The 13,574-nt window shown below is 35.7% G+C and overlaps 2 protein-coding genes across 6 annotated transcripts in view; one reads left to right on the top strand and one right to left on the bottom strand.

Annotated features, from left to right (window-relative positions):
• Positions 1-508: 508 nt before the first annotated feature.
• On the top strand, positions 509-7,055 carry ino80b (INO80 complex subunit B). Its single transcript, XM_039659877.2, has 5 exons — positions 509-730; positions 1,041-1,233; positions 2,767-2,930; positions 3,622-3,788; positions 5,153-7,055. Exons 1-5 carry the CDS (start codon positions 688-690, stop codon positions 5,615-5,617), a joined length of 1,032 nt encoding a protein of 343 aa, XP_039515811.2. The 5' UTR covers positions 509-687; the 3' UTR covers positions 5,618-7,055.
• A 183-nt stretch (positions 7,056-7,238) lies between these two features.
• The window catches only part of intu (inturned planar cell polarity protein), a 44,213-nt gene continuing 37,877 nt past the window's right edge, over positions 7,239-13,574 (bottom strand). For all 5 annotated transcript variants that reach the window (XM_089131162.1, XM_039659052.2, XM_039659051.2 and 2 more), the window contains exons 13-16: positions 11,910-12,004; positions 11,166-11,355; positions 9,984-10,123; positions 7,239-8,586 (exon numbers count right to left, since the gene is read on the bottom strand). In XM_089131162.1, coding sequence (XP_088987288.1) covers positions 8,475-8,586; positions 9,984-10,123; positions 11,166-11,355; positions 11,910-12,004 — 537 coding nt within the window. In that variant the 3' untranslated portion in view covers positions 7,239-8,474. The remainder of the gene's footprint in view (positions 8,587-9,983; positions 10,124-11,165; positions 11,356-11,909; positions 12,005-13,574) is intronic.

The raw sequence follows: 13,574 nt of genomic DNA, 5'->3' as shown, positions 1-13,574 counted from the left end.
CCTTTAAGAAACCGATAAAGGTTTGAAACAACTTGGGGCTGAACCAATGAGGACAGAAAAAATATATAAAAAATATATATATATTTTTCATTTTTGGTTGGACTATCCCAAAAGCGCCTGTCCAAAGCTGTTCTTGGCACTTGACCTTTTGTCTGCTTTACTACATTATGTATTTCTTTCCGGAGTTTGGCCAAAGTGTTAAAATTAAGGTCGCAAGAGGTTATTTTGGACAGGCACAAACATTGCTCTTCCTTTGGGAAACAGAAACACCTGGTGAATCCCAAACGACTGTGATTGGCCTTGTCTAAGCAGCGCTGAGAAAAGTAACAGGTAACAAATGACATCACCGGCTCCTCATTAAACTGAAAACACACAAGATTTTAAAATATGAGAATTATGCTGCGTTCACTCAATAAATAAATAAATAAAAATTCACACTGTCCTGCAACATTTGTGACGAAATGTAGAAACAACCTAAGTAGCGAGCGGTGAGCGAGCAAACTACATTACCCACAATGCTTTGGCTGTAGGAAGCACATTTCATTTGTAAACACAATGCTAGAATGCTAAGAGAGTTTGCGCATGAATTAGTAAATTTGCGTTAATCTGATGGATAAATAGACCCATAAATGTGCTCAATATGATTATTGTGGTGATTAATTAAGGTCAAACTCACTTTACGTGTCCATGGGGAAAAGAAAAGATATGATTCACCCCAGATTTCTCGCTGGTAAGTCTCATTTAATGCCTTTAGTTTAGTAGAGAATTATAATCGAGAGTTTCTTAACCCACGGTATTAAAAGCACATTAATTAAAGGAATTGTTGACTCAAAAAAACGACAATTATCCCATAATTTAGTCATACACTGACCTAGGAAGGGAGTAAATGATGGGATAATTTGAATTTTTGGGTGAGCTAACGTTATTTCTTTAACACGCTTACAGTTAAAGTAGGACATTGAGTGTATATTCATTCATTCCTGCGTTTCTAATTGACTATATCATCTGAACTGTGTGTTCGGTTGGTGTTTGTTCTTCAGGAAACGGGGATGATTATAACCTCCACAAGAAGAAACACAAAAAGCACAAGAAACACAAGAAGAAGCACCACCGGGACGATGGACACAGTTTCTCCTCTGAAGCTCTGGAGTCGGACTCCGGGATGCTGGTGCTCAAACCTCCTCAACTCAAACTCAAGATCAAGCTTGGGGGTCAAACTCTAGGCACCAAGAGGTCAGTGGTTTGCACACAATGATTTAGAGACTGAGACTAATAAACACAAGCTTTTTGTATTGATTCCAAATTATGACACGTTCTATCAAAATTGTTTTTAAAACGTTGCACGTTTTTCATCTTTTATCAAAACTGCTTTTGCTGAAGCACACAATCTAATACATGCCTTCTGACCTGTTGTTATAATTGTCTTTCATTGTTTTTTTTATATAGTAAACATAAGAATAACATTTCAAGGTGAACATTTACTGAAATTAAGCAACTTCGGCTTACATGATTATCCATACATTATTTCTTTATTTTTAGAAAAATCGTGTTAAAATAAGAGTATAAAATAAGATACAACATAAACTATATATATTAACTCATTTTGCGTTTCTTTAGACAACAAAATTACAATTACTTAAACTGGAAAAGATAAGATTTTCAAGAAAAAAAAAAAAAAAAGAGTATGGAGACCTTTTCTTTTTTTTTGTGTTATGTTAGAACATTATTGTACATAATATGCGCATCGCATGCATTTTTTTTAATCAGATAATTTTGTTGCAGAATGTTTAAAAAAATAAACTGTTGCACATATTCTCAAATAGAAGTGGTTTTAAATGTGCAAAAGAAAGCATACAAAGTGCACAACCTTTGCTTTTTGAAATCGTAACTTTAAATGCATAAATATTTCAAATAGACTTACTGCGCAACAGATTGAAGATGTTTTTAATTTACTTTGTTCAAAATTCTTGTCTTGAAAACTTCACCTTCATTTTCAAAGAGAAACATGTGCATGGAAAATGTTTTTATTGCCATTTTCCTCATGCACATATGAATGTGAAACAGATGTTTGCTTTTGGTCAGCAATAAGAGGCTGAGACTTCAAAACATGAGCTTAACATAATTATAATATCAATATATTTACAGTACAACTCCTCACGAGAGTCATTGTCTTTCTGGACTTATGGAGTGATGACTGAGCAAATCTCTTATAGATGTTAATAAAGTCATAATATTTTGAGTTTTTTTTTATTCATGCCTTGAAATAGCTTGAATGTAACCCAACACTCTTGCCTCATTAGTATACGTGGTTCTATGAATATGCAAATGAGCCCCGCCTCCTCTCACTCAGCTCAAAGATCCACTGGTTGACGATCACACATTAATCTGATTGGTCACAAGGTCGTGTGCGACGTCAGAAACACCAGCGATTTCAAACCGTGTTTTCGAGACCGTCTTTGGTTCACTGCAGTTTTAAAGAGGAAATACACAGCAATGCTGCCAACTAATGAATTTACACATGATTTGTCTTGAAGCATATTAAAAACACCACAAACAACATTAAAAGCTGGATTTTGAACAGTTTACACCAAAATATGACGCACAAATTGTGTTTCACAAAAAACAAAATATTTGTAAAGCATGGTTGTAGACTACAGATTTGTCTGGTAACCGAAAGTTTTCAGGTTCAAACCCTGTAAGATGTGATTCATAAAGTGTGACGTCGTCTCTCTCTCTCTGTAGTAAGTGAGTTTTGTCTTTCTGCAGTGTGCCCACGTTTACCGTGATCCCGGACTCTCTGCGCTCGGTGCCGTCTCTGAACGTCGAGACTGATGATGATGGCGATGACGATGATGATGACGAAGATGACGACTCTGATGATGAAGTGCCGTCAGAGGGAGTTCCTATCGAGCAGTACAGAGCCTGGCTGGGTGAGCGGCACATCTGAATATGCAAAACCCAGAGCCGAATATAGGGAAAACGAAGGAGTGTTAAAAGAGTAGTTCGCTTTAAAATGAAAATTACCCCTCGATTTCCTCGCCTTCAAGCCATACTAGGCGTATATGACATTCTGAGTTATATTATCAAACCCCTTGACGCTTCCACGTCTTCTGAAGCAAAACGATGAGGTCGTTTAAGACAAATATTCATATTTAAAACTCAATAAAGTAAAATAACTAGCTTCCGGCCAAACGAGCATACAGATGTGTAAGCTTATGCGAGTAATGCGACTGCTGATATTTACGCTACTTCCGACGTCATAAGTTGTGGAAAGTGCACTTTAGATGCAAGTAGACTGTGTTTGGTCAGAAACTAGAATTTTACTTTGTAACGTGTTAAATATGAACATTTTTTCTTACACAAATTCATGGCTTTGCTTCGGAAGGCCTTTAGTAACCCACAGGAGTCGTGTGGAGTCCGTTTATAATGGTTCAATCTGAAGGTTGCAATCCACTGCCATTATCAATCTCAGTGTCAGGGTGTTCATTAATATAACTGATTGAGTTTGTCTGAAATAAGAAAGTTATATACAGCTTGGATGGTTTGAGGGTGATTAAATCAAGGGGTAATTTTAATTTTAAAGTAAACTACTCCTTTAATGTGTGTGTGTGTAATACCCAGATGAGGACAGTAACCTGGACCCGTGTCCCCTGCCCGACATGGACTCGCTGCTGGGACGGCCGATGGACGAGGAGGAGCGATGGCTGGACGCGCTGGAGAAAGGAGAGCTGGATGATAACGGAGAGCTGAAGAAAGAGATCGATGAGTCTCTGCTCACGGCCAGACAGGTGCTGTAGAAATTTAAACACACATCTGGCCAGCGGGACAGGGAATCAACTATTACACAACCTCAATACAGGGTTCCTGCACATTTTCTAGTTCAAGATTTCAGACCATCTGATAAACATACATAAGTGTTCCTCTCAAATACAGTATTTATTTCATATATTTTCAGTATATCTGTAAATAATCACGCAGTGCAAATCCGCCAAAATAGGGGCAATAGTATGGAAACATTTTTTTCATACTGATCCTGGAAATACTAAAATAAAAATTCCTTACTTTTTCCTTACAGGAACCCTGTAAACAAAACAAACACACAATCCAAGTAGATAGTTGAAAGAACAATATTTTTATTCAGCAAGGATACATTAAAGGGATAGTTCACCCAACATTAAAAATTAGCCTATGATTTACTTGCCCTCAAGTCATCCTATGTGTATATGACTGTCTTCTTTCAGACGAATACAATCGGAGTTATCTTCTAGTGCATAAAAGTGCATCTATCCATGATAAAAGTGCATCTAGCCATGATAAAAGTGCATCTAGCCATGATAAAAGTGCATCCATCCATGATAAAAGTGCATCTAGCCATGATAAAAGTGCATCTATCCATGATAAAAGTGCATCCATCCATGATAAAAGTGCATCTAGCCATGATAAAAGTGCATCTATCCATGATAAAAGTGCATCCATTCATAATAAAAGTGCATCCATTCATGATAAAAGTGCATCCATCATGATAAAAGTGCATCCATTCATGATAAAAGTGCATCTATCCATGATAAAAGTACACCCATTCATAATAAAAGTGCATCTATCCATAATAAAAGTGCATCCATTCATGATAAAAGTGCATCCATTCATGATAAAAGTGCATCTATCCATGATAAAAGTGCATCCATCATGATAAAAGTGCATCTATCCATGATAAAAGTGCATCCATTCATGATAAAAGTGCATCTATCCATGATAAAAGTGCATCCATTCATGATAAAAGTGCATCTATCCATGATAAAAGTGCATCTATCCATCATAAAAGTGCATCTATCCATGATAAAAGTGCATCTATTCATAATAAACGTTCATCTATCCATGATAAAAGTGCATCTATCCATGATAAAAGTGCATCTATCCATGATAAACGTTCATCTATCATCATAAAGCATGAGCAGAAGAGACTTTGTTCTTTAAAAAAAAAAGATATATATATATATTGTACCAACCGTAAACTTATTAATAGTGTTAGTCTTATATAAAAAAATTATTTGATTATAAGTTGTAAATGAATAGTTGTTGAATGAACTTAACTGGCAACTTGCAGTATTTGAGTGACCTTTAGCTTGACCGAGTTTCTCCTCCGTCTGAACAGAAAGCCCTCTTACACAAGCAGCAGATCCAGCCGTTGCTGGAGCTCCCCATGGGCTACAAAGAGAAGGAGCTGACGGCCGAGATGATGCAGAAACGTGAGGAACGCGCTCGCAAAAGACGTCTTCAGGCGGCCAAGAAAGCGGAGGAGAACAAGAACCAGACCATCGAGAGACTGACCAAGACCAGCAAGGCCAAGATCAAGAGCATGAGGGAGCGCAAGTCCAAGCAGGCCCAGGTGCCCATGGTGAGGTACACCAGTAACGCTCAGGGCGCCGGCGTCTCCTATCCCGCCGGGATCCCTGTCCCGACTCCTTCGGCGCCGCCAGCGCCGCCTCCTGTCCCGGCGAGCTGCGGGGTGTCGGGATGCTCCAACCTGAGGAGATACTCCTGTTCGCAGACTGGGACGGCCTTGTGCAGCCTGGAGTGCTACAGGAAAAACCTCGTTCTGCTGCAGGGCGTCGCTTAAACCAGCGCTCGCCAGGTCCATACAATCATGCTGAACTATTGTTTGAATAAAATCATGCTGAACTTGTTTTTATGTTGTGCATTCAAACCCAAATTCAAGAAACGGTAACACTTTACGGTCAACAACTTTTTACTGCAATTGTTAATTTATAAATATTCTTTTGTTTTTTGTTATTCATAATACATGCTTAAAACGTATTGGCGTATATAGAAATGAACATTTTCTTTGTTGATTTCGAATGCAAATTTAAAGTGTTACCCAAATTTCTTCTGTTTTTTACTTTTATTTTCATTTACTTAGAATACTTTAATAATTACAAACGATTTTAAGAGAAATTCATAAATCATGAGAATGAAATTATGTGATAAGTTGATAAAGCCACTAGAGCCCGACCGATAAAGGATTTTGAAGTCCGATACCGATACAAATATTTATTGGTTTTAAAATCCGATATTCCGATATATCGGCTGATATTTTTTATTTTTTTTTAATTATTACATCAGAAACGCGCAACAAATTGTAAAACATACATTTTCAATATAACAGGCCAAGAAGAGATGATGCGTCTCATTGTTCTAACTGTCACATGCTATTAAAGAAATACTTCAGTCACATTGTCTAAAGTTAAAAGGTCTACACTGTAACAACATAACGTAACTCTTACTAGCTGATTCCGCTTCACTCTCGGCTTATTTAACAGCAGCAAAACTGGACATGATAGTCACAAATTTTGTTTGAGTTAAGAGAACTGATGCGGATGGTCTTTTAATTGTTATTCAAGCAATGTATGTCTCGGGACCAACGAGTGTTGCCTAAAGGGACGGTGTAGAGCGCCCTCTGGTGGACAAACTATACAACTCCAACACTCATGACATGGTTCAAGCGTGTTTCCTCCGTTTTTTTTTATATTTTTTTAATCTTAATTGATCGGCCATTATACCTGCCGATACCGATAGTTTGGAAAATGCCTAATATCGGCCGATAACATCGAACTGCCGATATACCGGTCTGGCTCTAAAAGCTACTTTGAGTTGAGCTCAACCATATAACAGCAAGAAAACATGTTTTCATGTAAATCCTTCTGTACTTTTGTTTGTGCATTTAATCCCACATAAAGCGTAATTCGTAAAACGGTAACACTTTACAGTCAGTTTGTTAACGTTAGTTACATTGAACAACTTTTTACTGCAATTAATAATGTATTAAATATTCTATTGTTATTGGTTCTTTCATAATACTCTTAAACATAAAACTTAAACTGTTTAAAATGTATCGGCAAATGTAGAAATTAACATAAAAAATGTAGTAAGCAGTTTTCATTGTTCATTTCTAAGGCAAATTTAAAAGTGATACCCAAGTTTCTTCTTTTATTTAATTCAAGACTAACTCAGAATACTTAAAGCTGCAGTCCGTAACTTTTTTGGGTTAAAAAATTACCCCCCAAAAAATTGAGCAAATCCTTAATCAGCCAGAGTTCAAAACTCTCTGCTTGCCCTAGCTCGATTCAAAGCGGTACGCTCATAATAATATTTTTAACTCCAGTGGGACTGGGGGATTTCCGCGGGAGATTAGAGCATATCTTTGCGTCATTACACACTCACATATAACCTTTTCTCACAGCACTTGATATAATTAAACTTATTAATTTGATGGAGGATCCAGAAAGGTTCGAACGACAATCACCAGTGACAACTAGAGACTTGCCCGCTGTAAAATGCAAAACACTTTGGACTGAGAGTTTGGAAAAAGAGACTGAAACCGGCCCATGCGAAAACAAGGATAATATCTTTAAAGTCGACGAGAAACGGAAGTAAAGATTGTCATTTTTTTCCTTGTTGTGACGTATATCCAAGTGAAACGGCTTCTGAAATTCGAAAAAAAATTGAAAATTGATTGACGGAAATTGATCGGATCGTTGGAGCTTGGGCGTTGCTAAAACAAAATGGAGGCAGATTTGAATGTGATTCTCTGAGAGACATTTTCCAGTGAAAACTATTATGTTGGTCATACATCCAAAAGAATAATCTGTGATTGAATGCGAGTATCCACACCAGCGGCGACTGACACACACACTCTCCTCAAACATTGTTCATCCGCAGTGTGAACTCGCGTAAAGTTTATAATTCAGCGAATGACTGCAATTGCAGCTTTCGAACAGAGGTGGTGACAAAGAGGAAAAACTACAGACTGCAGCTTTAACTCATAAATCATTAGAATGAATTTCTGTGAAAATAATTGATAAAACTACTTTGAATTGAGCTCAACCACATAACAGCAAGCAAACATGATTTAATGTAAATCCTTCTGTGAAAACATTGTGGAAATTGTTGTTAACACATTCGTTCTGCATGAAACTCGCTGTGTAACATGTGAACCTATTGTTGAAACATTATGGTTTATTTTTGTAAAAAAAACAGTGAAATAAAGAACATCTGAAGTTAAATCTGCTTTCATTTATTTGATAAATGATGCACATTTGTTGGATGAACAACGTATTACAAAGTTTTAACTTATGAAGTTTCACACCTTAAATAAAAAATACTAAAACATTTCATATCAAAAGTTCAGGTAAGGCTGTGGTCATAAACACTTGAAAAGTCAAGTGAAATATGGCGTTTCTAGTGTTCGTGAGCCTGTAGCTTGTGAAATCCAGTATTTGAGGTATTAAAGTTGTGCTTTTTAACCCTTTCGGATGCATTTCATCGTTCATCGCTAGAGACGTTGCTTGTATTTAACAGTCCACACCAACACATGATTATCATCACAGGGATAGTTCTGTCTCCAGCATTTTCTGTCCTCGTTCACACACATACCTCACAATAATCTCCTCGTGCTTTATGATGGTGTGCCGCTGACGCTACACGGCCAAGCCGAACGACAGCCGGAAGGCCATTTCCACAGGAGCTTCTGCCACAGAGTCATGGAAACACACGTAAAACTCCTGCGGGACGGGTTCCAGAAGCATCCGCCTGCAACGAGAGACGCAACCAGAGCTGGAAACAGACTTAAACTGATGTGTGTTGCTGAATCACAATCACAATCCAGAGATGAGGTTGTTTAGGTGTGTTCAAGTGCAAATGAAAGCGAATTCAAAATATGAATAAGTAATGGCCCACATGCTCGTTTATCATAACAATGAATGGGGGGAAATCTATTTATTTATGAATAAATACACTGATGCAACCTCTAATAGAAGCCATTTGCAGTTTGCATCATCAAGCTCAACGTCTCTAATATCCCCTGTGAGGAAAACGGAGGAGGATATTATAACTGTACTTTTTTTTATTATTATCAATGCATTTAAAAATAAATACACATACACTGTACTAAACAGACTTGCTTAGAATTGTAATTAATTATGAAAAAACTAAGTGAAATTTAAAGAATAGACTTACTTAAAATTGTAATTAATTATTAAAAACTAAGTGAAATTAAAAGAATAGACTTACTTAAAGGTGTAATTATGAAAAAACTAAGTGAAATTAAAAGAATAGACTTACTTAAAGGTGTAATTATGAAAAAACTAAGTGAAATATAAAGAATAGACTTACTTAAAATTGTAATTAATTATTAAAAAACTAAGTGAAATTAAAAGAATACTTATTTAAAATTGTAATTATGAAACAACTAAGTGAAATTTAAAGAATAGACTTACTTAAAAGTGTAATTATAAAAAAAACTAAGTGAAATTTAAAAAATAGACTTACTTAAGTGTAATTATTAAAAAAAACTAAGTGAAATTTAAAGAATAGACTTAAAATTGTAATTATGAAAAAAACTAAGTGACATTTAAAGAATAGACTTACTTAAAATTGTAATTAATTATTAAAAAAACTAAGTGAAATTTATTTAAATAATATACATAAAATAAACAAACTGATTTTTTTTAAAACAATATTTAGATTTTTAAATATACAACGGACAAATACTCAAAATTCAAGTTATTAAAGTGCTGTTAAATTAAAATATTCAATTAATTTAATATTAAATTAATATATATTATAGATAGAATTAAATACACTAGCGTTCAAAATTTTGTCTCGTAAGTCAACAATTATTTGATCAAAAATCAGTAAAAACAGTAATGTTTTAAAATATTACTACTATTTTATCAAATGCTAAAAGTACACGATTTTACTTACTGTATGTGAATACACATGAACTTCACCACAAAGTCGTAATAACAAATGGGAAATGATTTAATTTAACAAACTGAATAAAAATCTTTATTCATCACTTTGTAGATTTAGAGTAAAAAGTTTAAGCACGCTCTGAACAAAGTGATTTGATCTTTTTGATACATTCCACCTCTAATCTCAACCCATGGAATATGTTGAGTTGTCATAAGAGGTCAGAGGTCACGTACCCTATGACCCAGTAGGTCATGGTGGGGGCGGGTTTCTTCTGATCGGTCCAGTTCTCAGGTTTGCACTGGAACAGAACTCCATGTTCTTTGACTGGACCCAAACCTCGAGTGCTCTGGGGCCGCTCGGTCCCTCTGCGATCCTGAAACACATGCACACTCGCGTGAGACCATCAAACCCCTTCATTTCATTCAGTTTTTTATTTCGAACAACAAAAATATACAAATAAATTAAAAAGTAAACATACAATCAGTATGTAGCAAAATACCAAAAGAAAAAAAGAATATCTATTAAGTATTATAACAATAATTTCAATATGTTCGATGAAGCAGAAGCTTATTATTTTTTTCCACCCCTTTTATAACTCTAACATAGAGCAGAGCAAATATATACTATAACTACAGCATAGAAATGACCACTGCGGAAGCTTATCGATTCATATGTTTAAGATTATTTAACAGACAATACAGAGAAATGCATAACAAATATAACAAATTATTTGTATCGGTAAATACATTTTATCTATAAATTTTATATATACTGTATATATTAGATGAAAAACTTAACTGACAATGATGCATGTAGTAATAAAAGACAAAATTATTAAAACAAAAATTAATGGAATTTTTTTTATGAAACTATAATAGTATATAAATAATACGTGCTTGTTTATTAAAAAAGAGAAGGTTCTTAAAAAATGGTCTTAAAGAATGAACAATGAATGAATATACAGACTTTTAAAATTGCAATTAGTTATAACAAAATATTTAAATTTTAAAATAAAACGAATTAATGCAACTTTTACAACTATATATTTTTAAATCATATATAGAATCAAATACGCGACCATTGAAAAGTTTGGGCTCGGTAAGATTATTAATGTTTTTGAAAGTCTGAATTAAAAAATACCGTAAAATTGTAAAATATTCTTACAGTTTAAAACAGCTGTTTTCTATTTTATTATATCTTAACATTTAATTGATTCCTGTGATCAAAGCGGTATTTTCAGCATCATTACTCCAGTCTTCAGAGTCACATGACCCTACAGAAATCACATGATGATTTGATACTCAAGAAACATTTATGATTATTATCATCAGTGTTGAAAACAGTTGAGCTGCTAAATGTGTGTGGAAACCGTGATGCATTTCTTTGATGAACAGAAACAGGACCGAAGCTGTTACCCGTGAGGGCAGGCTCAGCGTGAAGGCCTGTCGTATGGACAGACAGCAGTGGTAGAAGTTGTGGATGAGCTGAGGGTGGATGGAGCCGCTCAGATGATGGACTTCTCTGTGTGTGGGAGCGATAAAGATGCCCTGCACCGTCTCCATCAGCACGTAATGAAACAGTGTGTTCTCAGTGCCTGCGGTCAGTCTGTCAACACACACACACACACGGACGTCTGAGCAGCATTCACATGACGCGAGGTCGAACCACTCACTTTTTTCTTCATCTAAGCGGCTGTAAAGGTATTGCATTGTTTTGTATTTGTGGTTTTATGTTGTGGTACTTGTTTACACTTGTTTTTAAATGTGCTCTATAGATAAATATGATTGACTGACTAAAAAGTACAGAGTCATTTAGATATTTAAAGTGACTTACTGTACACGTTACAATCCTGCATGACATTTCTTAAATGAAATAGAAAAGTTCAAAAAACAAAAACAGTCAGGGCTTAGATTAAGACATTTAATTAGCTTTTAGAAAAGCGCCTTAAACAAAAACATCAGGGAAAATATATATATACTGTATATATATATATATATATATATATATATATATTTTAAGATACAGTATGTCACTGCAAGTTGCTTTCAGATAAACCGGTTCAAACATGCATTTTAGTCTGGGACTAGCTTAAGCCTCGTCTGTGGAACCGGGGTTTATATGTATGAGAGTCCCTGAGATCTAGATGGTGTTTTACTAACTTGAGAACATTGTGCATCTCCTCAGTCTCCCTGTCCGTCAGACTCTTCTTCAGCGAGCCCAGATAGAACGGGTTCGGGTGCTTCAACCGGGGAACCTGGAAAATCACAAAAAAAATCACCTAGTATTTTAGTTATTTAAAGGCATTTACATCTGGAGTGTAAAAGAAAAAGTGAAATAAAATAAAAATAAAATGATAATAGTTTTTTGCTATACAAAATACTATAAATGTAAAAGAAAAAGCCTAAACTTCAAAACTAAACTAAACACTAAACTAAAAACTAAACACTAAACTAAAAACTAAACTAAAAACAACTAAACTAAAAGCTAAACTAAGCACTAAACAAAAAAAGCAGACAGTCTACTAATACTCTAATGACAGTTAGTTGACATGTAGTTGAAAAGTTAATTATAGTTAGTAGAATGTCTAAAGAGGACTATCGAAATAAAGTGTTACCTAGATTTATATGTAGAATCTAGATTTAAATTTAAAGTTCAAACTTTAGTAGACAGTGTTTAAAAATGTGTGTGTGTGTATATCAAGGGGGTAACCCATCGACCGGAAGTTGAAGCCTCGCGGGAGCTGCCATCTCATAGCAGAACTTCACTTGCGTTAGCATTCCCATTGACTCCCATTCATTTTGGCGTCACTTTGACAGCGAATAACTTTACATCTGAGGCGTTTGAAGACTCCATTTGTCCTTTATTTATTTCTAAAGAAACACGACAATGTATAAAATGCTCCATTACCTTGTAGCTTTTGTTGCGGCCCCGTAGAAGCAGTTTTAGTGAAAGTAGGCTAACGATTGCGTCATACCCACGCGACTCTCTGTCGCACAGTAGAGAGATTACCGTATGGACATGAGAAGAAGCTCGCGCGTGCAATCGGGGAAACGTGGAGGCAAAATGACAAAATAATTAATCAGAATACCTAGCTAAAGTGTCTCCTGCTCCTCGCTCATGGACAGCTCATATTCACACTCTCCGCCTCTGCATGTTTCAGAAGGGAATGAGTCAGATTTCTCATGCCACAGCACTAGAAGACAGACGGGTCACTCACGTCACATCTACGTAGTCAAGCTCTGTTTGAGTCTGCGCGTCAGGGACGGAAGTGCTAAAAAAAAAACGGCCTTCAATCGTCTCAATGGAGGTCCAATGAGATCGCTCTGTCCATTTCTTTTACTGTCTATGGTATATATTAGGGCTGGGTAATAAATATCGATTTCTCGATATTAATAGATTCTCATTTTTACGAACCGATATCGATTCTTAAGTCTCAAGAATCGATTACTCATCCTGTTTCATTTGAATGAATGGGACATTGTATCGCAGCTGCGCGCATTCAAAAAATCGCAATAATCTTTGTCCTTTGTTACTATTGATATGAAACAAAGTCTCAATTTTCAAATTACGTCCATTTTCTTTCGAAATTCAAAAACATAAATAGTGTTTTGGCGCTGTGGCGTGAGATCGCTCTGGAGAAGCAGCAGCGCTGATCTCTCTTCCGGGTTAATAATACCAGTCACAGCGCCAAATAAACATGAATGAGCATCTGAAAGTGTGTTAAAGATAGAGTACAACTTATCGAAATCCGTATCATGTCACATTGATTCACTCAATCAGCGTTTCAACCGTGGAAAGACGTCAGTTAAACAGCTTGTAATCAA

Source organism: Pimephales promelas, chromosome 1 (assembly GCF_988280905.1).
Source record: "Pimephales promelas chromosome 1, fPimPro1.hap1.1, whole genome shotgun sequence".
Lineage (NCBI taxonomy): Eukaryota > Metazoa > Chordata > Actinopteri > Cypriniformes > Leuciscidae > Pimephales > Pimephales promelas.
Note: the sequence above shows the minus strand (reverse complement) of the source record. Positions and strands in the feature narration are given on the sequence as shown.